Source organism: Thunnus thynnus, chromosome 3 (assembly GCF_963924715.1).
Source record: "Thunnus thynnus chromosome 3, fThuThy2.1, whole genome shotgun sequence".
NCBI classification, from domain to species: domain Eukaryota; kingdom Metazoa; phylum Chordata; class Actinopteri; order Scombriformes; family Scombridae; genus Thunnus; species Thunnus thynnus.
Window position 1 is genome coordinate 3851700 of NC_089519.1, and position 26836 is coordinate 3878535.

Sequence of the window (26836 nt, forward strand, 5' to 3'; positions counted from 1 at the left end):
ATGACAGTGAATTACTGTGTAACCAACACAGTCGTAATGTATTGAAAAGAAAAACAATAATCTAAAGGACATTAAGTCAGCTGAGATTATATACAACAAAGATGATGGAGTGCCTGGTATCCTGGAGGTTTAGGTACATACAATCATTTGCTGTAACCACAGTGTCCCTGGTTCAGTTCCAGCCGGGGACTTAAGTTGCATTTCATACCCCTCTGTCTCTCCCTATGTTTCCTGTCTGTCTCTTTCTCTGTCCAAAAAAGGCAAAATATCAAAAAAGAGTTCATGCTGAAAATGTACATTTTTATATTTTTTGGGCTTGTAAACGTATTTGTTGTCCAGTGGGCTACAGATATCATCTCAGCTTTCCGATTTGGACCTCTGAGTTGTCAGGACTATCGGTACAAACTTTGAATTTCATACAAAGTGTTTCATTCAACAATATCAAAGTACAATCCAAAGTACAGAGTAAATTGTATAATTATACTTACTAATTTGAACTGATTATAAATTGCATGGCACAATCTGGCTGTGAAAAAAAACAAGTTAAAATTGACATCACACACTTTATTATACGCTAAGAAATAAAATGTAAAATAAATGATTTGTATAATAATAATAAAATATAAAAAATAAAAAAAATAATGGCCACTTGAACTGCTATTTTAAAATTCAGTAAAGGCATCTGCCAATTTGGATGAACTTTTCAATGAGTCCAACTTTTTACATTTCCATTATTAGATAAATCCCATTGCTAACGTGTTGCTAATATAAACATGTCCATGTTAATTCTATACTTTAATGCAAATGTTTCTCTTGTAATACCTTTTTAAAATACAAATATCTTATACAAGTGTTAAAAATTGGACCAAAGCAGCTGTTGTCAAAGAATTCCAGAAAAGTATTAAAAAATGTGTCTTGTTATGTTTTATGTCCTGACATTTTGTTTGCTGCTAAGTTTCCAAAGGTTAAATGATGTCGGTGTGGGTTTTCTCTCCCCTGGTACACTGACATTTCCAAGATGGTAACCTGAGACAGCCTCAGTGTTCAACTACAGTAATAAACTGAAATGTGTAAATCTTTCTGCTCTCTCTCAGACACCACTGAAGATGAAACATCAGATACTGAGGCCATTTTAAAAAATGTGACGAAAGAGAGAGACGAGCTGAAGAGAAAGCTGACTATCTTTAGTAAGTATGAGGATGAAACTAAACACACCTGTAATAAATATTAAATATTATTGAAACGGAAACTTATAACCTTATGTAATTATCTTAAGTTATTATCTTATACTGCCTTTATAGCCAAAAGCACATTGCAAGACTTTGTCTCTCTGCTTCCTGTGTGAAAATGTTCCTAACAGGTAGCATCAAACGTGAGCTGTGGGACTCCATCACTATAACTTTATTTCTCATTAGACAGAGGCAGAGAGGGAAAGTCCAGGGAGGAAAGGCAGATAAATCTTAATTCTCAGAAGACCCAGAGAAACTCCCTAGAGACATTATGAATTAATTCAAAGAAACCTATTAGGGTGACAAATATGGGATGTTTGTGGCGCACGCAGCTGTATGTACAAATACTGACACTAAACTTTTACAGTATCTCTTCAGCCTAGTAAACTAGGGGAGCTGCATTTGCAAATGTGAACTAATTATCACAATAAAACTCTGAAAGACAGCTTGCTCTCTGTGAATTCATCTTTAAATTTCCACAATAATTATTATCTGTTTTTGCTTTGGTTTCATAGATGTACAAATTCCATTAGTATTGGGACTGACTTAAGCAGATTGAGTATTGGCCGTCTACTATAGCTAAAAACCTGTATGTAAGTGTAAAAACAACAAGTTGTGGTTTTACAGTGAGTAAATTGCTGGACTGTTTCTTGGCCAGTGTCAGCAGAGAGAGAGATAAGGAAGTGTTGGCTTCTGCTGTGATAACATCTAGTAGGTGAAAGGCAGCTTCCATGTAAGAAGAAATTCAGCACATTTATTTACTCTGATTATAGGTGTGTACATAGCTAGCAACCACATCCTGTACAACAGTGTTGTTAAAAACAGAAAGTTTCCATGTTTGAAAGTACAAGCTTTCATTCCCTTATGTTGAAATATTCAATATAAGGTAATGAAAGAAACTTATCAAGGCCAGAGCCACCTGAACCTCTTACCCTGCGGAGATGACAACATGCACAGCACCAGAGGTTCTGTATAGGAGTTTGACACTGCAGGTCTTTGTTTTATTTTGTTCTTCTCACTCTTTATTGTGTGATTGCTGGAAACAATCAAACATTAAAATTTAGTCTATGGGACGAACCATCCAACTACGTTGGAACTATTGTCACTTTGACACTCAACTGCTTGGACGTCCCTTATCGTACAGACGCCATTCAAACTGTAAAATGTTCACAAAACTTTGAACTTTCAAAGTCATCAGATTGTTTAGTGATATCTTTTGTAGTTTTTCAGCAATTTAAGCCCAAAGTCAGGGGTTTTGAAGACTTTTTCAGGTCTCACCAGTGTGACATGTGAACAGGCACAGATATTTTTAGACCAGAAATGTTTTTCTAAACTGCTGTCACTTCCACAATTTTAACTCCTCAAGCACATATCTTGCCTCAGTATGTTGCCACAAGCCTCCTCTCTCTCAAAATGTAGATACATTTCACATAGGACTTATAGTTTTTGAGATCTGAACCTTAATTGATAGAGAGTCCCTGTCATGTTCTCATTGACTGCAATACAGTCTGCAGGATGTGTGTCTCCTCTCACTCCAGTTTCTTAAACTTACAGACTCTCTCTTCCTTCAAACGCATTTTACACATATCATTCATTCTCATGTTAAACTAGCAATTTACAGACTAAATAGCAGAATCTGGCCTGGTATTGCTGTATGACATGTTAGCTCAGTGCATAGCATGTCTGGCTTAAAAATGTGAAGGTGTAGGTTTAATTCTACCCATTGCTGATTTTAATCTTGCTAGATTTTTCAATAGTGTTCAGCTTCCAGTTATGTAATCTAAATTCGCTTTCAGCAATGGCACGCAATTTCTACAGAAATTGCATTTTCTAGTTGTTGTTTTTTCTGAACAGCTGTCACTTCCACAATTTTAACTCCTCAAGCACATATCTTGCCTCAGTATGTTGCCACAAGCCTCCTCTCTCTCACATGTAAATACATTTCAAATAGGACTTATAGTTTTTGAGATCTGAACCTTAATTAATAGAGAGTCCCTGTCATGTTCTCATTGACTGCAATACAGTCTGCAGGATGTGTGTCTCCTCTCACTCCAGTTTCTTAAACTTACAGACTCTCTCTTCCTTCAAACGCATTTTACACATATCATTCATTCTCATGTTAAACTAGCAATTGACAGACTAAATAGCAGAATCTGGCCTGGTATTGCTGTATGACATGTTAGCTCAGTGCATAGCATGTCTGGCTTAAAAATGTGAAGGTGTAAAATCAAATTCTACCCATTGCTGATTTTAATCTTGCTAGATTTTTCAATAGTGTTCAGCTTCCAGTTATGTAATCTAAATTCGCTTTCAGCAATCGCACGCAATTTCTACAGAAATTGCATTTTCTAGTTGTTTTTTTTCTGAACAGCTGTCACTTCCACAATTGTAACTCCTCAAGCACATATCTTGCCTCAGTATGTTACCACAAGCCTCCTCTCTCTCAAAATGTAAATACATTTCACATAGGACTTATAGTTTTTGAGATCTGAACCTTAATTGATAGAGAGTCCCTGTCATGTTCTCATTGACTGCAATACAGTCTGCAGTATGTGTGTCTCCTCTCACTCCAGTTTCTTAAACTTACAGACTCTCTCTTCCTTCAAATACATTTTACACATATCATTCATTCTCATGTTAAACTAGTCTTGCTTTCACTAATGATGTACAAATCTCTGGGCTTCGAGCTCTGGTTTGAGACAAATACATTTTCCTCATCAAAATGGAGATTTTTTCCTTCTGTTTTTGTCAATGTCTGTTGGTTCAGTGGTTTAGAACACTGCTCTCATGATCAGCAGTTTCTTAGATGACAAGGTTGTGTCTTCGATACCTGCTCACTGCAGTGCTCCTCATAATATTGCTCTCATGTACAAAGTTGCCTCACATCTTTATCCTGTACCATAATTCAATTCCACTCTAGCTCACCTTAGCATTATTACCTAAAATGTGGATTGATATACTTGTTAAAGACAACTCTTCCTGTGCTATATAGCATGTCCAAGTAGTCTAGTAGTTTGAGCTCATGTCATTTCTGAATTCCTTTTAGATCCAAAGGTTGTGAGTTTGAGCCCCGCTTAGGGCAGAACTCAGTAGAGTTGAAGGATTAAGGAGTCCAGGTGATGTCAATCTGCTTAATGAGCTGAGCTCAACTGCTTTTTTGTCAATTTCATGCAATTGACGGATTAAATAACAGAATCTGGCCTGGTATTGCTGTATGACATGTTAGCTCACTGCATAGCATGTCTGGCTTGAAGGTGTAGGTTCAATTCTACCCATTGCTGATTTTAATCTTGCTAGATTTTTCAATAGTGTTCAGCTTCCAGTTATGCAATCTAAATTCGCTTTCAGCAATCACACGCAATTTCTACAGAAATTGCATTTTCTAGTTGTTTTTTTTCTGAACAGCTGTCACTTCCACAATTTTAACTCCTCAAGCACATATCTTGCCTCAGTATGTTACCACAAGCCTCCTCTCTCTCAAAATGTAAATACATTTCACATAGGACTTATAGTTTTTGAGATCTGAACCTTAATTGATAGAGAGTCCCTGTCATGTTCTCATTGACTGCAATACAGTCTGTAGGATGTGTGTCTCCTCTCACTCCAGTTTCTTAAACTTACAGACTCTCTCTTCCTTCAAATACATTTTACACATATCATTCATTCTCATGTTAAACTAGTCTTGCTTTCACTAATGATGTACAAATCTCTGGGCTTCGAGCTCTGGTTTGAGACAAATACATTTTCCTCATCAAAATGGAGATTTTTTCCTTCTGTTTTTGTCAATGTCTGTTGGTTCAGTGGTTTAGAACACTGCTCTCATGATCAGCAGTTCCTTAGATGACAAGGTTGTGTCTTCGATACCTGCTCACTGCAGTGCTCCTCATAATATTGCTCTCATGTACAAAGTTGCCTCACATCTTTATCCTGTACCATAATTCAATTCCACTCTAGCTCACCTTAGCATTATTACCTAAAATGTGGATTGATATACTTGTTAAAGACAACTCTTCCTGTGCTACATAGCATGTCCAAGTAGTCTAGTAGTTTGAGCTCATGTCATTTCTGAATTCCTTTTAGATCCAAAGGTTGTGAGTTCGAGCCCCGCTTAGGGCAGAACTCAGTAGAGTTGAAGGATTAAGGAGTCCAGGTGATGTCAATCTGCTTAATGAGCTGAGCTCAACTGCTTTTTTGTCAATTTCATGCAATTGACGGATTAAATAACAGAATCTGGCCTGGTATTGCTGTATGACATGTTAGCTCACTGCATAGCATGTCTGGCTTGAAGGTGTAGGTTCAATTCTACCCATTGCTGATTTTAATCTTGCTAGATTTTTCAATAGTGTTCAGCTTCCAGTTATGCAATCTAAATTCGCTTTCAGCAATCACACGCAATTTCTACAGAAATTGCATTTTCTAGTTTTTTTTTTCTGAGCAGCTGTCACTTCCACAATTTTAACTCCTCAAGCACATATCTTGCCTCAGTATGTTACCACAAGCCTCCTCTCTCTCAAAATGTAAATACATTTCACATAGGACTTATAGTTTTTGAGATCTGAACCTTAATTGATAGAGAGTCCCTGTCATGTTCTCATTGACTGCAATACAGTCTGCAGGATGTGTGTCTCCTCTCACTCCAGTTTCTTAAACTTACAAACTCTCTCTTCCTTCAAACACATTTTACACATATCATTCATTCTCATGTTAAACTAGCAATTGACAGATTAAATAGCAGAATCTGGCGTGGTATTGCTGTATGACATGTTAGCTCAGTGCATAGCATGTCTGGCTTAAAACATGTTTTTCAGCAATTTCAACCAAAGTTTCCATTTAATTTCTAAATCGGAGAAATCCTGGCAAGACAGCAGAAATGACTGTCTGCAAAGCGGTGCAGACCTGCTGATTATCAACAGCAAAGACGAGCAGGTTTGTGTGTGTGTGTCTGTATCTATGTATGTGTATGAATCTGTGTGTGACAGACAGAAAAATGGAATAAAGATATAAATGTGAGGTAACTGAGGTGCAGAAGTATAGTTACTGTATATTTCATTTATGTTGATTACAGTTTCTCTCTCTTTCTGTTAAAAAGGAATTTATATGTCATTTCCGAAAGCACATCTGGATTGGACTGACTGACAGAGAGACAGAGGGGACATGGAAATGGGTGGACGGGTCTCCACTGACCACAAGGTTCACACCTTGTTTCATAATCACTCTCTTTGCTGAATGTTTTGTTTTAGGTTACTTTTATAGGTTTTAAAGTACCTGACTTGACCTGAGGTTGTTGTGCTAGCTGAAGAAATCAGTCTAATAAATCTGCTTCGATGTCAAAAAGAGACATTTTCATTTTGAACTCATAGCCGTTTTAAAGTTTCACTTGGTCAATTTGAATTACTGGGTTATGACGTCTATGAAAATCTTACTCTTTGTTTTTGGGTTTCAGCTACTGGGACGCTCATGAGCTGAACAGTCATCAAGGCACAGATGAAGAAATAAAGTTCTTCAATGAGAAAAAAAGTTGGAATGATAAACCGTGTGAAGCTCAAAATTTCTGGATCTGTGAAAAAACAGCGACTCTCTAACTCAACAACCAAAAGCTGAATATAAACCATCACGAGTCTCACACTGAAACATTAGTTGTGGCCAAGCTGCTGGTAAATTGGCTCATTAACATGCGCACAGAAATAGACAAGAATACACAAACGCACACACATATTAATTTACAACTAAAAGAAAAGACTGTGTGATATTATAGATGCTCTGATTAAGTGCCTGCAGGTTGTCATCATAATAATGCATATTTTTAACATATAAATGTATCCATTAATTAAAGCCACTGAGTGTGGCTTTATAATTATTTGTTTATAATATAGTGCCTTCTTTATTTTTGACATGGTAGGTCCAAAAGGGGCTGTGCCACACATGGGAAAATATTGAAATACAGTCAAAATACATGGAATGAAAAACCTTAACAAACAGCCCAGTTTCAGTGAAAATTGCTTTTTTTAAAGGAAAATAACCGTAACAGTGTTGTGTTTGTCTGTACTGGGACCCAAAGAGCAGTTTGTGTGCTGAAGTGTTGCAGGAGAGACACAACTGATCATATAAGTCTATGTTGTTTTTACTGATTTGCTTCATCAAAAGAAAATGCTCATATTTGTTTGCAGATAATGGTGAATTCATTATTTTATGACTCAGAGGCTCTTATAATATTATACCATTGATACTACATTTATAATGTTATAGCAGTGCATGTACAGTATGCGATGACAATTCAAGTCTGGACTCTGGAGATTATGAGAGACTGGTCTGATTTACTTAAAAAGAAGTGAACTGTTGTTTATAACCAAGGTGGCATGAACATGGTTTTATTTTATTAATCATGTAATGGATATATCACATCTAACACCACTGAACAATGTAAGAAAAGTTTTAATTCCTCCACATGTTTATTGTCAGTTCGTAACAGTTGCCCCATGTTACCTTAAAAAAACAGCATGAATTTGTGTGAATTTAAGTATTGTATATTATTTACTGGTTGCTTTTTGCTGGCTAAGCTGTTTGATTAAAATATTTCCTGTTATGCTGTTTACACAAGTAGGGACAGAAGCTTAAGGAGGCCTGTGATTATAGTTTAATGCAGAGAAATTCATGTTATTTGCAGTGTGATGTCTATCTGTCATAAATGACAAAAAATATATAATTTTCCAACATTGTGTCAAATTTTGCTTAAATAAAAAAATACAATATGCATTTTGGATGCTCCATGTGTTGTTTTTTAGCACCACTATCAGGTCAAATTGTTGTCCTCTAAAAAGCTCCCTGGTGACAAAGACATCAACAAGCCAAAATTTGACACCAGAAAAACAACAGCATTGGTCTCCCAACACTGAAGAGTTTTCTTGTTGTGACCTCTTGTGGTTGAAAAAGAGATGAGCATACTAAATGTGGGGTTTTACGTGTCATTGGAGACCATGAAGGCAATCTGTTTGTAATCTCAACTATGACCACAGTCTTTCCCAATTTCAAACAACTCCAAAGCCTCCACACCCACGTCATTCATCCATACATCCATTTTCTTTACCGCTTATCCTCTAAAGGGCTACAGGGGAGCTGGAGCTAATCTTAGCTGACACTGGGCGAGAGGTGGGATACAGCCTGGACAGGTTGCCAGTCAATCACAGGGCTAACATACAGTATAGAGACAGACGACCGTTCACACTGACATTCACATCTACAGGCAATTTAGAGTCACCAATTAACCTAACCTGCATGTTTTTAGCCTGTGGGGAGAAGCACAGCCACATGTTATGCCTTTTCTTTAGGTGTAGAAATGTTATTATCAGTGAACAACCCCCAAAATGTCAAGTAACAGGTTATTACTGGGATTAGTGACTGTGATGTAATTACAAAAATTTGCTTCTCAACTACTGCTTAGAGGCAGCAAGATTAGAAGTGAGTTGAATTTATGAACAAGTGTTTCCTCATGTGCTGCAGTATCTGACCTTCCTGCTGCTGGTGTAGTTACAAGAAATGTAAAAAAATTTGCAATGCTGACACAGGTTACCTTACTAGACTTTAGTTAATATCGGTGTAATAATAACAATTTTTAACATCACATTATTTGTCCCTACTAGCAGTGTGATTAAAGCTCTGGACAACAAATTTGAGACAAGTCCTTGAACATTATGTTTGTTTTTTTTACATTTGTGTATTCTATCTATGCATCTGCATTTAATATGTTCCTTAAATATTTTTAATGGTTTCTGTGTTTTTGAATAACAGCAGGTTTTGTTTTATATTCAGTAACTTTTGAACATTTATTATTTCTGGACTGACTGTTTAGTGTTCAACATCACAACTTGTTATGAATAAATTGTACACATTTTAATGACAAGGCTGGATTTGATTTTGCATTCAAATGAACAGGACCAACTTACACACAACAGAGCTCTTCTGATATGTTGAATAAACCTATACAAGTAGCCTAGAACAATATTACAACAGACATGATTTACAAGCAAAAAGAAACCGAAGTATAGAAAACATTTTTATCCACTTCACTACAATTTGTGGCGGAAAAGTGTGTTTACAAGACAGATAGCAAAGTCAAAATGAAAAGGCGTGAATGATGATAAGTTTCTAAAAGATAAGGAAGGGAAGCGTGCCGCTGCGTAACCAGATTAATGACAGAAATAGAAAAGAGGAAGCGTGTTCTCAAAAAACACCATAACTTACACAGGTGACACACTGCACTATATCTTAAATGATAGGTCCACAATTTTTTCCCCCCGATTTTAATGAGGAAAAGAAAGAAAATGCATACATGTGAAATATATATGCTTAGTCTCACATATATAAACTTAAAATCATATATGTTTTCATATATACAAGCATATACAGAGGAACTACTATTTTTTTTATGATGGAAATTAATGATTATGTTTATCAATTTTTACTAGATTTTACCACCCAAAACTGATGAAACATGTACTTACAATGGTATATAAAGGCTTAAAAACACCTCACCAGAGGAGGAAAATTATTCAAAACTAATTTTAGAGGCCGTTGTTTGGTGTTGAATTGACTTGCATGGCTACAAGTTTGTTTTTTGTGATCAAATCATGAGACAAACTCAAATGATCATGTAGCGTGTGTCGAAACAGGAATGATGAAGCTGAGGAATGTTTGCCTCGCTCAAGCGTGAGGCTCATCTATCTTGCAGGTACACAAGGATCTGCACTGGTTACAGCTGGAGAAGCAGTCAATGTGTCTAGTATCACAACATTGTTGAGTTGAGAAAGAAAAAACTTACTGAAAAAAGAGGAGGAACAATAAGATTGTTGTTTTGTAAGGATAAAACATAAAAGAAGAATCAGACCACAGATCAGCACCATTAAATAAGACAACATTACTAACACCTTCATCAACAGGAAAATTATGGTAACAGTTTTCCATGAAGAGGAATCTGAGATGACTGTGATATATGAAAACCTCCATGATGATTCAGTCAGGAGTGTTGCATTGAAGAGTCGCTCTGATGAAGACAGTAAAGTGTCTGCTGCAGTGACTGTTAAGAAATCAGTTCACATAATTACAGTTCAATAATTTTCAAGATCAGTTTTAAACATTAAAGCAAGATGGACTACAATGTCAATATTAATCTGGTACAATAAATTGCAAGCTTTTTGGTCATGTAACTTTATTCAAAAATTGTGCCGACCATTTGTCATGTTTTGTCACATGTATCCTGTGATACCTTCTTGTTTTATTGGTTTTAGTTTTAGGTGACCATTAAACCACTTGTTGAAGTCAACAAATGTGGCTCACTTTTATTAGTACACTACAGTATGTACACAAGATTTACAATAGACTATCCTGGATGACTTATCCTCAGCAACATTTAGACTTGCTGTTCAAATCATCAAAGTTTTAGTAACTATTTAAGGAACCAGTACCACTTTTTGCTGGGACAGACAAAATTTGTACATTTTGATTAGTGAGAAGGTAGATTTGTGCTTTGAAGAAGACAAAAATAAAAAGGGAACAAATAACCCGTCTGCAACATTTTCCATTATATTTGTAAGAATGTGTGAAAGTTTACTTTTGTGTTTGATGTGAGTGTGTGTGTGTGTGTGTGTGTGTGTGTGTGTGTGTGTGTTGGTGGATCGTTGGGCGGTTTCTGCACACAGGAATAAAACTGTACAGACTGGTTGCTGTGAGCTTTGGACTCCTGTGTATCCTACAAGCTGCTCTCAACATTTCCCTGCGTCTTGTTCTCTGTGAGTCATCTTAATTTGTGTCTATTTATCACACTTACAAGCTATGACGATCATGTGCTCTGAGTGCTTTGGAGAAATGTTATGTTTTTATCTCTGTTTACTGTAGGGTTGGACAACTGATGAATATTAATTTACATATTTCAGAAAAAGAAAATTAAAACATCTTTTTAAATAGACCTATTCATAATATTCTCACAGTGGAACATATATCCATTTTTTGTACTGAACAATTATATCATTTACAGTTTTACACTAAATTATAGTGGTTAAGAACGCCTTTAAGCATTTTTTTTGTTGAAATAAAAAATCAAAGTGAAGCAGTCTCTGTTTCACTATCAAATAATTAAACTCAATTTGTGGAATATTTTAGGGTTGGCAAAAGCTTCTGTAATAGACTCTGAAGGTCAGGTATCTGTTCTGTCTGCTGTCTCTATGGGAATGATGTTACATATTGTCAAGGTCCAATTATACCAGATCCACTGGTTATATTTTATGCAATCAGCACCAGACAGTTCCAAAATAACCACAGAAACCTCCTGGCTTATGTGCACATCACACTTGTCGATCATGATTATTGTTATGTACAGTTTAATGTTAATCAACAGGTCTGGCCAACGTGCTGCCTGGAGCTCAGCATTTTTAATTACAATACAAGGAGATGTGTGGCTGTTATGAGCATCATGTGATAGAGATTGTTCGGGTTGTATTTTCATCAAAAGTGTTTCTTTTAAAGCTATAATATGTACCTATTCTGCATTAAAATGTATAAAAACGACTAGACCTATGTTACATATTTTGTTGAGTTGTGTATTTGTATCCGTAATTTTAATCAAGGTAACAGTCTGTTTCATTTGGTCACCCGTCATTGGCATCATACCCCCTCTACCAAACAGTATACACGCACAAGATGCATGCGCCTGCATTGTGCTCATCCGCCACAGTGGCCTCTACCAAAAAGTATACGCATACAAGCTAACACGTGGGTGTTGTGGTTGTCCACCACAATGGTGTCATGAATTGACTTTTATTCAGTTTTAAGCCACATTTTCACGATAAACTTTTTCGATCTTGATCGTTTTTAACTATACCTTTTAACTGGATGAAGGAGTCATCGGACATCTGGATCTTAAGTTATCAGAGGAACAAGCTGAGCAAACGTTAGCAGCAGCTCAGCTAGCAGCCTCTCCCAGACAACCTGTGCCCGCTGGACTGCGTTGGATAAACACTTATTTTTTATGTGAAACTGCTTTACTCAGTGTTTTAACCTGTTTTAATAACCGGGTCTGTTTGTTTTGGAGAGGAGGAAACCTCTACGGATAATTCAGCTCCTGGTAAAAATATCCTGAATGACGAATACTGAAGTAATCCTAACTTGGAGAAGCTGGTTGTTTAACAATGAAGACAATAACTCCAATGACCCCATGCTACTTCACAATGTCATCAAACTCCGTCTCTTGTTATTGTTTTGATTGAGAGACCCCTAGCAGCAGAAATACAGATGGATTGTGACGACAAGTAAAATTGCAAACTATATGCACAGAACAAATGGTGATTGCTGGATCATCATGTCCATATAAATTTAACTTAAAAAGAGACATCATCTGCTCTTGGCCGCATATTTGAGCTGCTTTATGACCCAGACAACAACAAGCTTCTCTGAGAAAATCCATTTGTGCACCACAGGTGCACCAGGCAAGCCTGGACACAAAATTACCAGAAGTCCGCTAGGTATGCTCCCAGCATATGGCGTACTTGATTTATTTTTTGTATTGTAGATGTAATTTGTTAATTCTCTAAAATATCAGCTTGTCTGAGGGAATTTATTCATCAGACAATAATTTTCTTGTGTACATAGTCATGACAGTGTCACCACAGCAACAGTATACAGGATAGTTAATCATTATGAATCATGGAAAGGTTAATTCTCATGACATTTGATTATTAAAGGCCACAGGCCCTCTATTTATTTTTAGTTTTAGGGAAGTTTGAGACACCATTGTTTCTAAAAAAAAAAAAAAAAAAAAAAGTCATATTTTGGATCATTGCCAACCTTTTGATATCACTAATGATGTAATTTAGGGAGGAGCTTTACTGGAAGGATTTTGTAAAATGTGGAGGAGCCCTAGAAAATCAGATAAGTTAGGCTCCACAGTAGGAGAAGAGTATATAAGATGGTTATTGCTCCATGGACCAAGCCTCTGTTTACTTGTATTGCACTTGATACACAGTAAATCTTATTACACTGAACTCTGCCAGTTTTAGTGTATTTCTTTGAGTTTGGGATCATCATGATTTTTGGACCAAATATGTTGTGGGATATCTGAAAATTCATTGGCACATCTGAAGAGTTTTTCCACGACACATGCCTTTAAATTAGATCATATGAGATTAATACTGTTGGTTTTGTTAAACCTTCACTTTATTGCCCAGCCTTACTGTGTAGATCACAATTATCGTTAATATATGAATGATTCTGAATCTGTAAAATACAATTACACAGCAGCTTCTGATACTCTTTCTTGTTTAGTATTACAAATACATTTGTACTAGATTGATTTTCCAGATGAAAAAATTGGAAACTCCTTTTTAAAGTAAATCATCTCACATCATCAGCTGCCAGATGGGTATCTGGATGTACACATCCTTGGTGGTGGCTAAGCGGCCAGTCCCCTGCAAAGATGTACCTGGCAAGTTTATACCTTGGTGTCGGCATGAAGCCATCAGACATTTAAAAGGTTTCCATTCAGTCAGTATTCATTGGACTCCATCTGTGTTCCTCATGGTGGAAGAGCCTTGTTTTACCCCTGCTTTCACATAGAAAGGCTCTGATGTTGGTGCAGGTGTTGATGTTGGAAGATGGAGAGGAACTTGGGTGCTACTCCAAGTTTGGAGAGTTGTTTCCATGGCAGTGTCTGATTTATGGTGTCAAAAGCTTTAGAGAGTTCAATGAAGGTAACATGGAAATCTTTCCTCTGCTTGCGGTATTTCTCTTAAATTTGTTGTATGACAAAGATCATGTTGGTGGTACATCTGCCTTTCCTAAAGCCACATTGTGTTTCTAGAAGGGCATTTTCAGAGATGTGCTCCACCAGTCTGTTGACCATGACCTTTGCCAGCACCTTTCCAACAACTTTTCCCCTTCTATTTGTAGATGATCACAATCTTGGCATGCTTCTTCTCTTGTGGGATCATCTCAGATTGCCAAACATTTGTGATCAGAAGGTGCAGGCGGCATGTGAGGAGGTACCCCCCATGCGTTAAGGCCTCTGTTGGAATCCCATCAGGACCAGCACTTTTGTTTTTCAAGCTTCTGATGGCTAACCATACAAGCAAGGCAGTGTATTCAGGCAAGCATTACAGCTGTGTTCATACAATAAGAAATTAGCGTCTGCTGCAGTGAAGTTGTTACATCATCCTCCTCTAAGGGACTTTCCAGCTTCCGTTACAGAGACACCATCTTTTCACAGATCCAGAAGTTCTGATCTTTACATGGTATATCATTCCAGCTGTTTTCCTTGTTATGGAGTCTTATTTCTACACAGTCTTCAGTTTTGCCTTCATATCCGTTGGGTTCCCTGGTCTTGGAAAGAAAGATTGTGTGGAAATAAAGTATTATGATTTGGAAAAGAGCTGGAATGATGAAGGATGTCAAGTTTCACACTTCTGGATTAGTCAAAAGAAAGCCTCTCTGTAGCTGTGCATCCAAACCCAGCAGGCAATATCAGGACAAAAAGATACATTTCTCAATTTCAGTTAAACTGAAGCAGTGCTGATATCACATCCACACTAACCTGACTACAACTGAAAATGTGTCTTTTTCATTTCATTTCACATGTAAACCATGTTTTCACATTTAGTCAGCTTAATGAAGACCGAGCCAGAAAAGTTATTGCTGCATAGATTCAAATATCAAGCCATAAGTTCACTGCTTCGGTTGTAGAAAATAATGGCTGTGATGTATTATCTGTAATGTGATTCAGATACATATAAACATACTTTTTAAATGTGTAAACATCAACTGGAAGTCACTCTCCTAGGTACTTAACAAGGAAGACTTGGGGCTTTAACCACCAAAATCTTACACATTTCAAGTGAGCCCTGCCTGTGACAAGTAACCACTGTGATCATGCAAGTGCAAGCTTCTTACAGTCAATGACCTCTCAGTGAGTTTTCATGTGTTCAATAAACATAGATTAAACAAACATATGATTATGCCTTCATTTTGACAATGTAAGGGATAATTTGTCCTTTTATTTAGATAACAACCTGAGCCATTTAGTTTTAAGAAATATAGCAATAAGCTTTGGCTGCACTGGATACAGTTGCCCCTTTAACACCTCAAACAGTGAAATCTTGTCAAATCATCTCCTTGGAAAAAGAGGACATCTGTATCCTTAAAAGAACATGCAGGAAAACACAGCAGAGTTTCTGTAAAGTCCATGTCCACCACTCATAAAAGACTTACTTGCCATATAAAGTAAAAAAAATAAAAGTGGCAATAGATCAATATTTGTTAATCCCTGCCAGTTTTTATCTACCACCACTGACCTGTCATATTAATTCTCCAACTATCATCTGCTGCTGACTGTGACTCATTTTAAATTCTCATCCAGAAACTTGACTTGATCTCCACTAAAGAGTTCTAAAAGGTGATGACCAACATGTACAACTTTCTATGACAGCAACACTTACAAGAAACCCTCGTGTGGCTTTCCCTCAGCATGAGTGTATTTATACACCATGAATACATAGTGTTACGTGGTTTGCTCTGACTGCCAGAGCAGCAGTCAAAGTCTGTTATATGGAGAAGTTTATGTTGAGGAAGAATGGCAAATAAGGAAGACCAAAACTTATATTATATTATGTATTATATTATGTATTTTATCATCTTGTATCTATGTCTTGCTGCAAAACCAATTGCCCTGTGGGAACAAATAAAAGTGGAAGTTGAGACCAAAACTGTGTGGCTGCAGAAGCAGAGATAAAAAATAGAAAAGAGGAAGCAGTTAACATCGAAACATCTTCACACATATTTGTGTAACCCAAGTAGATAAAATTTGGTGCTGAGCAGCAACGTTGAAGACGGTGAAATGATGGCTGCTGCAGAGCCTGGTGAGACAGAAATCTTATAACTAAACAAACATCTTTATTCTCAGTTTTAACCTTATTGGCAAATATTGTAATCATATTGTAAACATTCATCTTTTCTATTTACAATATCAAAATGTAAACATGAAATGCAAAGTTTGATATAGCTAAGTGTTTGTGAGAGTTCATTTTATAATGGATAAAATAATGTATAGATCTGTTTTAATAAGGTGTAATTTATTCAGTAACTGTGTTGACCTTATATATATATATTTTTTCTACCTTCTTGTTTCACTTGTAGTATGTAGTGTACAATCTGTTTGAGTTAATTATTTGATGGTCCCTCACTTTATACACAATGACATGAAGGGGCCTGCCTATCTCCTCAGAAACTTTCAGAGCTGTAGTTCAAATCACTAAATTATGACAAATTTTCACAAATTTAATCTTTGAATTGTTGCTATAGTACTATTACTACTACTACGACTACTACTACTACTTCATATCAAAGTATTTGCACCAAAGATGAGGAAGATGAAAAAGAAGATTCAGGCTATCATCAGCAATAATTTGTTATTGTATTTCTAAACCTGTTTGAACATTTCTTCATAATTTTACAAATACTTGATCAAATGTTTGAAGGCATAATGTTTCCATCATTACTACATGTTCATTTTAATTAATCTCAATAAATACTAATCTCAATTCTTACTTAGAGGCACATTCATTTGAATTTATTAATCCCAAATTATTTTTTATACTTTTTTTTGTACAAATGCCACATACTGTAGTGCAATGCGTGACTCCCACTAAAGACCGCGCTTCTCCGAGGCGAACATACACAGGCAGTTGTCAAGGACACTGATGTGTGGGGGGCACATGAAGAAGGAGAAAAAGCTCCCATCAGCCTTTTTCACTGAGGACAGTTTTACATGTGGCAGTAGAAAAAGCACAGGTGTAAATAATGAAATTAACAATGGCTGAATTACATTTAGCTGCTTCAGTTTCAAGGTCCTGATATTGTGCCTGCTGACTCACTGTCACACTGTCATGACTTACTGAGGCATCGTTAATATTATTAGTAACACCTGTGGTTTTCCTGCTATGACAAGTCAAAATGTCTGTTGTGAAAGAGGCTTATATATTACATATTGCTTATAATGTATTTCATTAAAGATTAGAAGCACCTCTCAAGTAGAGTTTAGTCAACCACAGATGTGAATATGATTTATATCAGTCATGTTATTTCAAGTAATAGTTTTATATGTTGGAAATACGCTCCACCACCCAAAGTCAAAGCATAGGACTGTAACCTGCTATTACTGTCAAGTTGGTTGGTAAGACAAACTTTTATTATAGACTATGGTGTGTAATGTGAGTAGAAAAAACAATTTAAAAAATAATACATAAATGTCATCCTTGAATTAATCTGTCCTGTTGGCAGTCATCATTTTTTCCATTCATGGAAAATGTTAATAATTCTAAAAAAAACAATTAATTAATTTAATTTAATAATTAATAATAATAATCATAATAATTAATTAAAATATTTATTAGCCGAAGCACTCGGGTTTCAGCTTCACAATTGTTTGCCATTGTCATGTTTAAAAGAACTCTATCGTTAGGCTGAGAGACGTAATAATTACTCTGAGTCTGTGTGATTTCTGCACCCAGGGAGAAAACTGTACAGAGTGGTTGCTGTGAGCTTTGGACTCCTGTGTATCTTACAAGCTGCTCTCAACATTTCCGTGCGTCTTACTCTCTGTGAGTCCTTTTGAATTGTGTTTGTACGTCCACCCTGTGTCTCCCCTGCATTGAAATTCACCATCTGATTATTATATATAAGACTGTAAAGTGTTAAGTGTCCACTGTTACATATTTCTGTCCAAACATAACAGTTTCTAAAAGTTCTGACCTGTTTGGTATTGCAGAAAAAAATGTGTTTGGCTGACATTCAGAGAGAGATACAAGTTTGTGGGCCTTTAGAATCACAAAGAAAAATAATATTAAAACTACTGTTACAACAAAGCTGTAAGATCAAGTAAGAAGGGTTTGGATCACATTTTGGGCCGTTAAGAAATTAAACCAAAGTCAGAATTTTCAGCCTGTAAATCTGCTTATATATTAAATGGAAATTCAGTTTTAAAATTAAGTGTCTCTTATGTCGTGGTCATGCTGTAATTCTGTTGCAACTAATGGTAATCTCAGCAGGTGATTGGATGAACCATCTCTCTGTCATCGTCCTACCTTGCGAGGCAGCTGGATTTGCGAGATCACAAGATCACGCCAGAATCCTTATAGGATGCTGATTGGTCTGAACCATCGGTGGTTTGGACACAAGTGCAGAACTTGAAGCCTGACAAGATGGATTCTCGTGTGATCTTGTGAATTCAGCTGCTTTTCACAGTAATAAATTCAAAGTAAAAATTAATCCCAAATCAAAATGTTCTGCTTTTAGTCTTGCAGATATAAAGTCACATATATCACCTTGGCTTTGTATGCGGGAATGGTTTATATACAGTACAACAATATTAAACTTTACCTTTCATTAAAAGTTAAAACACAATTTCCATATTGTTTTAAAGTACATCATCTCTTTATTTATGGACACGCTTTGATGCTGTTGCATGACAGCTTCATATTACTCTTTCTGCTCTCAGATAAGAAGACACTGGACCTTGAGGCCAGCTTTAAAACCCTCACTGAGGAGAGAGATGAGCTGAAGAAGAAGCTGACTGACTTTGGTAAGTGTGAAAATTAAACTGCACCAAGCAATCACAAAATGTTTTGCAGTCCATTTGTCACACTTGACAACATGAGCGGCAGAGAAGATTGATATGCAGCCATGTTATGTGCTGTTGTCTCAGCCGACTACTCGTGCTCTGGAAACAATGTCAGCATTATGTGTTGTGTGATGTAAAGGAAAAAAATCTGATTTGATTGATAAAAAAATCATTTGACTCAGATTTCATCATCATCTAGTGTGAAAGTGGTGTGAATCTTATTGTGAATGATTGACAACTATTTATATTATTTATATGGTAAAAATCCTAATATTGACTGTTAATGTTAAAAAAATAAACCAATGTCATTAGTAATGATGGACTGTTGTCTATTTATTGGGATATAGCTGATAAACAAGTGACAATAATGTACATTTGAACTGATTGATTCTCTTTAAATCTGTTATTAACTGATCATGTCATCATTGTTTATTTAGGGTGTTACATATTTGTCAAAGTTAGATGTTAAAGGACGGGTTCACAGTTTTTCAAGTCTCTCTTAAAACAACAGCCAGGAACCTAAATGAACATTGAAGCAGGTTTTGCTCACTGTAATCATTCCTCCTGTTCATACTGACTATTAGAAGATCCCCTCCAAACGTGTTTACAGTGTAAGTGATGGGGGACAAAATCCACAGTCCTCGTTTGAGCAAAGATGTATTTAAAAGTTTATCTGAAGATAATATGATGCTTCAGTCACCTGAGTTAGTCAAATGAAGCAGATATCTTCCACAGTTTCAGTCTTTTTTAATTAAAAGTTTCTCTCTCTGGGTCTCGATGGACAGTGTTTTCCTGTTCAGCTGCAGTGGAAGGATCGTAACAAAAAGAGGGAATTTGGCACTAAAAAAACAGTAACAATTGACTTGATTTGATTAATTTGTGCAGCTGTGTGCAGTTTCTAAAAGTTCTGTCCTGTTTGGTATTGCAGGAAAAATGTGTTTGGCTGACATTCAGAGAGAGATACAAGTTTGTGGGCCTTTAGAATCACAAAGCAAAATAACCATTAAGAAATTAAACCAATGTCAGAATTTTCAGCCTGTAAATCTGCTTATATATTAAATGGAAATTCAGTTTTAAAATGAAGTGTCTCCTATGTTGTGGTCATGCTGTAATTCTGTTGCAACTGATGGTAATCTCTCTGTTGTCAATGGCCAACTTATTGCACAATTTGCATGAAAGTCTTTCTTCTCTTTCAGACTGTTCTGACAGTACCAGCTACAAACGCCTGACCGAAGAAAGAGACACGTTGAAGAGGAAGCTGAGTGACTGTGGTTAGTACAGTGATGAATTACACCAATAACAAGGACTTGTATCCAAAGTTGTATAAGTATAACATCTAGAAAATGCTTCATGTCAGATGAAAGCTGCCATTTAAATGTTGTCAGTGCCAGAAAGACTGGTATCATGATCCACTGATGTACATGGGTTCAGTTTGGGACCAAGAGTTCATAAGTTCCTGAAATGTGTCACTGAGTTAGTTGCTCTTGCAATCAGTGGCCATCAGTGAGTCATTCATGGTTGAGCATCAATGGCATCCAATTATTGAATTAAATAAAATTTATATTATATTACAAGCTATGATGATCACGATCACTTGCTCTGACTGCTTCCTAAATGTTCCAGTCTACATATATTTTCATCAGTGTGTAGATCACTTGATCAATGACAACATAGACCTCACCTCAGTTTGTGTCCTCAGGCTACGTTGCAGTCTCTGATATTATCTTCTGTTTGGCAGCACATAAGAGTTTGTGGTTGACTGACTTTTAAAGACAGAGGTACATGTATGGGACAGTTTATAATCAGAAACAATCAGAAAGTTTAATAGCAGTAACACAACTGATGGCTGTTTAATTAATGCAAAGCTTGTGTGATACTACACCACTGAGAAAGAACATCGGATCATCATCTAGTGTGAAAGTGGTGTGAATCTTATTGTGAATGATTGACAACTATTTATATTATTTATATGGTAAAAATCCTAATATTGACTGTTAATGTTAAAAAAATGAACCAATGTCATTAGTAATGATGGACTGTTGTCGATTTATTGGGATATAGCTGATAAACAAATGACAATAATGTATATTTGAACTGATTGATTCTCTTTAAATCTGTTATTAACTGATCACGTAGTCATTGTTTATTTAGACTGTTACATATTTGTCAAAGTTAGATGTTAAAGGACGGGTTCACAGTTTTTCAAGTCTCTCCTAAAACAGCCAGGAACCCAAATGAAGCAGGTTTTGCTCACTGTAATCATTCCTCCTGTTCATACTGACTATTAGAAGATCCCCTCCAAACATGTTTACAGTGTAAGTGATGGGGACAAAATCCACAGTCTGCGTTTGAGCAAAGATGTATTTAAAAGTTTATCTGAAGATAATATGATGCTTCAGTCACCTGATATCTTCCACAGTTTCAGTCTTTTTTAATTAAAAGTTTCCCTCTTTGGGTCTCGATGGACAGTGTTTTCCTGTTCAGCTGCAGTGGATGGATCGTAACAAAAAGAGGGAATTTGGCACTAAAAAACGGTAACTTTGAAAGATTTTGACTTGATTTGACTCATTTGTGCAGCTGCAGCCTCATATCATACATTTTTAAATAAAGATCCTCATGGAAGGAGGACTGTGGATGTTGTCCCCATCACTTACATTGAAAGTGCATTATGAAGAGATCTCTTAATTGCCAATATGAACAGGAGGAATGATTACAGCAAGAAAAACATGTTTCAATGTTCATTCTGACACCTGACTATTGTTTTAGGACAGACTTGAAAAGTTCAGAACTTATCTTTTCTTGTTATGACTCTGTAGATTTCTACTACTGTATAAAACATTTATAACACTTTGACTCCAAGCCTGTAATATATCATCTTTCTGTTCTTGCATAGATTTCTTTATTATCCCTGTTTGCATATTTCTGAATAATATAATGCAGTTTTGATACCTCAGTGGAAATGTATTTGTTAGTTCTTCTTGTTACTGGCGTATTAAGGATTTGCCTTTTTTTTTTGCTCACAGTTCACTACTCCCAACAAGGATGGAAGTATGTCAACGGTAGTCTCTATTATATTTCTTTGAATATGAAAACCTGGAATGAGAGTAGAACTGACTGTCTGCAAAGAGAGATGGACCTAGTGGTTGTCAACAGCAGAGAAGAACAGGTCTGTGTGTGTGTGTGTGTGTGTGTGTGTGTGTGTGTGTGTGTGTGTGTGTGTGTGTGTGTGTGTGTGTCTGTGTGTGTGTGTGTGTGTGTGTGTGTGTACTAATGGATGAATCAGTGTTTATCACAGACACAGAAAGAGTGAAATATTGATTGAATGCAAGGTCACCAAGGTACAGAATGACGGAAATTGGTTAAATATTTATTGATTATTGTATGTTTCTCTTTAAAAACAAGGAATTCATAAATCGATACCGAAAGAGGATGTGGATTGGACTGACTGACAGCGAGAGAGAGGGGACGTGGAAATGGGTGGATGGGACTCCGCTGACAACAAGGTTCACACATTAATATTCATTCAAACTAAATCAATCTTTGTAGTGAAACTAAAGCCTCTTTCAAATCACAATAGCAGCTGAGTAGACTTTAGATTTTTATAAGCTGACTACATTATCAACAGTTTTTAGGGAAATATTTTTGATTTGTCATCGTTTTAAGTTTAACTTGGCCACATTCTGTGTGTTGCTGTTCATTAAATGTTTGATGGTTTGTGTTCTTTATTAAAAGCTCATTTCCTTTGGGTTTGTTTTCAGCTTCTGGCACTCTGGGGAGCCTAACGATCATAATGACAATGAAGACTGTGTAGAAACAAAGTTCAAAGACAAAAACAGCTGGAATGATGCAGTATGTGGAGATAGACACTCATGGATCTGTGAAAAGAAAATGTTTCTCTAACTCAGCTTACACACCACCATGGCATCTACTACTATATATAACTACTGTATGTTTAAGACATGAAGATAAGATTCATTTACCACTTTCAGCTAAAGACAGCACTGAAACATGATCATTGCTAAGCTGCAGGTAAAGTGGCATCAGACACAAATATCTAACTTGGTTTAGAAAATGATAGACTGTAATGTATCCATACTTTGATTCATTTCTAAAACATGTTATCGCTAAATAAAAGTGTTTTGTTGTCATCATAAGAATGGGACAGACAGTCTCACCAGGTTAAACTTCATTCTGTCACCTCCCACACTGCACAATATCTTAAAGGATAGGTCCACAATTTTTAATATCTCTTTTTTTTTCAATTTTGATAAAGAGAAGACAGAATATGTGTACATGTGAAACACATGTGCTTAGTCTCACATATATTAACTTTTGAAGAATTGAACCAGTTTATTATCAAACAAACTGGAAGGCCTGAAAGTATAATTAATATAATAATAATAATATAATTCTTGACCTTTTCTCTTTCCATAAATATAGTGAGATTATGCAATGAAGTTTCTCCAACAGGAGGCGGATAAAAAAAAGCATTGAACTAAAGAAATTTATCCTGAGAAGAGGTTCAATTTTAAAATCGATTTTCTACTAGAAAAAGATATTGATACATTTCTCCATCTCACTCAATCTGACTCTATCGATTAAAAAAGAGAATTAAAAATAATAATTTCAGATGGGAAACCAACCACCAATTTTTCAAGCCTATCTTAAAACAGTAGTCAGGTGTGTGTGTGTAGCTACGTTGAAACAGTTTTAACTTGCCGTCATTGTTCCTCCTGTCTGTAACGGCCCCAAGGAGATCTCTTCCTAATGTGATTTCAATGTAAGAAAATAGGGGACAAAATCCACAAAATCCTGTGTAATCTGCAGCAAGTGAGTATCTTCCAAAGTTACGATCTTTTAGTACGACATTCTTTGTGTTACTGTCCCTAAACTGCAGATTAGCAAAAGGATCAGTGGCTCATATTAACTTCAGCTGAATTTAAGAATGAATTTTTACAAAGTACGAGGACGTGTGGATTTTGTCTCCCATTGCTTACATTGGAAATGTGTCAAGAAGGGATCTTTTCACAGTCAGTGTGGACAGGAGGAAACTTGTTTCCATTGTGGTCCCTGATGTAAAGACAGTATTGATGCAGGAGTCCAGGTGCCATAAAATCCAGGAACCACGATCATGGCTAAAAGTGTATTAGGTCCACCTAAAGCTGAAACTTATACAGTAATACAGCAGCCCAGCAACAAATCCACCCTACATGAAGGTTATAATGTTTAGTTTGTGTTGAAGCTGTTTTTGAGAGGTGTTGACTCAACATCATGGTCATTTTGTAGGTTGTGTCCCTGTTGAATTGTATTGCATTATTGTGAAAAGTGTTTGTAATATTTAGTCTACCATCGTTGATACAAATGTAGAGGACAATGTGACTTTAACGTCTTTGCACTGGTTGTCGTTTTCTTTCAAAATCCATTTAAAAATAAAAATAAAATCTTGCTAATTATATACAAGGTTGATTCAGTTTTAAACACTGTCGCCTTTCGTTGTGGACTTTGTACATTCTCAGTGTGTCTGTGTGGGTTTCTTTGGGTCTCTGGTATCTTCCCACAGTCCAGACTCCAGGTTAAGCTCAAAGGGTGACTGAATTTTTGCTGGTGCTTGCTATCTCATAATCTACCTTCTATTGCTTTTATCTATTTTTAATCTGTTGATACAGATCCAGTTTTATTTCTTTGTGTCTAAACATTGTTGTGTTCACTCCTTTTATGTGGTACTTATTATACTTATTATATAATATATATATATAATATAATACTTATTATACTTATTATATTATATGTAATATTATTATTTCCAAAGCTTGTCAAATGTACTAATTTCTGTTAACATTACAGCCTCTATGATCGTTTTACCCTTGTATTCCTCTTTATATATGAATAAATATTTTTCCTACATGTGTTTTAAACAACAGCATCTTCTAACCTGAGTGTCCTCAGACTTCTGAGTGATCACCATCAGTTATTGATATGTTAAAAAGGATCTTGATTGATATTGACAAATGCCACCAAAACACTTTTTATAGAGATGAAATACATGCAGATTATAACAGAATCCAACAAAACAGATCATAACCCCAAAAATGACTCAACCTGAAAGTTCTCTAATTACAGACTGAAAACCACAAATGTGTCATAGATATTGGAGATAAAACAGAAAACCACACTGTTTACAGTACATACTGAGTGTAAGGAGGAAGACGCACCATCAATACCAAATGTACCAAACTGTATATTTAAAGGTCTTTTAAAAGAAGCAGGTTTACTGAGTCATCTGGATAACTTTGTTGATTAAAACACATAAGATGTTTTACATAAGACATAAGATGATGGAGTGCCTGGTATCCTGAAGGTTTAGGTACATACAATCATTTGTTGTAACCACAGTGTCCCTGGTTCAGTTCCAGCAGGGGACTTAAGTTGCATTTCATACCCCTCTGTCTCTCCCCATGTTTCCTGTCTGTCTCTTTCTCTGTCCAAAAAAGGCAAAATAACAAAAAAGAGTTCATGCTGAAAATGTACATTTTTATATTTTTTGGGCTTGTAAACGTATTTGTTGTCCAGTGGGCTACAGATATCATCTCAGCTTTCCGATTTGGACCTCTGAGTTGTCAGGACTATCGGTACAATTTCATACAAAGTGTTTCATTCAACAATATCAAAGTACAATCCAAAGTACAGAGCAAATTGTATAATTATAGTTACTAATTTGAACTGATTATAAATTGCATGGCACAACCTGGCTGTTAAAAAAAACATACAAGCAAAGTTAAAATTGACATCATACACTTTATTATACGTTAAGATATAAAATGTTTTGATTTGTATAATAATAATAAAATATAAAAAATAAAAATAATAATGGGCACTTGAACTGCTATTTTAAAATTCAGTAAAGGCATCTGCCAATTTGGATGAACTTTTCAATGAGTCCAACTTTTACATTTACATTATTAGATAAATCACGTTGCTAACGTGTTGCTAATATAAACATGTCCATGTTAATTCTATACTTTAATGCAAATGTTTCTCTTGTAATTCCTTTTTAAAATATACAAATATCTTATACAAGTGTTAAAAATTGGACCAAAGTAGCTGTTGTCAAAGAATTCCACAAAAGTATTAAAAAATGTGTCTTGTTATGTTTTATGTCCTGACACTTTGCTTGCTGCTAAGTTTACAAAGGTTAAATGATGTCAGTGTGGGTTTTCTCTCCCCTGGTACACTGACATTTCCAAGATGGTAACCTGAGACAGCCTCAGTGTTCAACTACAGTAATAAACTGAAATGTGTAAATCTTTCTGCTCTCTCTCAGACACTACTGAAGATGAAACATCAGATACTGAGGCCATTTTAAAAAATGTGACGAAAGAGAGAGACGAGCTGAAGAGAAAGCTGACTATCTTTAGTAAGTATGAGGATGAAACTAAACACACCTGTAATAAATATTAAATATTATTGAAACGGAAACTTAAACCCTTATGTAATTATCTTAAGTTATTATCTTATACTGCCTTTATAGCCAAAAGCAAATTGTAAGACTTTGTCTCTCTGCTTCCTGTGTGAAGATGTTCCTAACAGGTAGCATCAAACGTGAGCTGTGTATAACTTTACTTCTCATTAGACAGAGGCAGAGAGGGAACGTCCAGGGAGGAAAGGCAGATAAATCTTAATTCTCAGAAGACCCAGAGAAACTCCCTAGAGACATGATGAATTAATTCAAAGAAACCTATTAGGGTGACAAATATGGGATGTTTGTGACGCACGCAGCTATATGTACAAATACTGACACTGAACTTTTACAGTATCTCTTCAGCCTAGTAAACTAGGGGAGCTGCATTTGCAAATGTGAACTAATTATCACAATAAAACTCTGAAAGACAGCTTGCTCTCTGTGAATTCATCTTTAAATTTCCACAATAATTATTATCTGTTTTTGCTTTGGTTT

The 26836-nt window shown here is 35.9% G+C and overlaps 1 protein-coding gene across 3 annotated transcripts in view; it reads left to right on the forward strand.

The window, feature by feature from the left end:
- LOC137175520 (C-type lectin domain family 4 member F-like) overlaps positions 1 to 23382 on the forward strand; it is a 103581-nt gene extending 80199 nt beyond the window's left edge. For all 3 annotated transcript variants that reach the window (XM_067581192.1, XM_067581212.1, XM_067581202.1), the window contains 4 exons: positions 18760 to 18843; positions 21906 to 22048; positions 22285 to 22385; positions 22641 to 23382. In XM_067581192.1, coding sequence (XP_067437293.1) covers positions 18760 to 18843; positions 21906 to 22048; positions 22285 to 22385; positions 22641 to 22782 — 470 coding nt within the window. In that variant the 3' untranslated portion in view covers positions 22783 to 23382. The remainder of the gene's footprint in view (positions 1 to 18759; positions 18844 to 21905; positions 22049 to 22284; positions 22386 to 22640) is intronic.
- The last annotated feature ends 3454 nt before the right edge of the window (positions 23383 to 26836 follow it).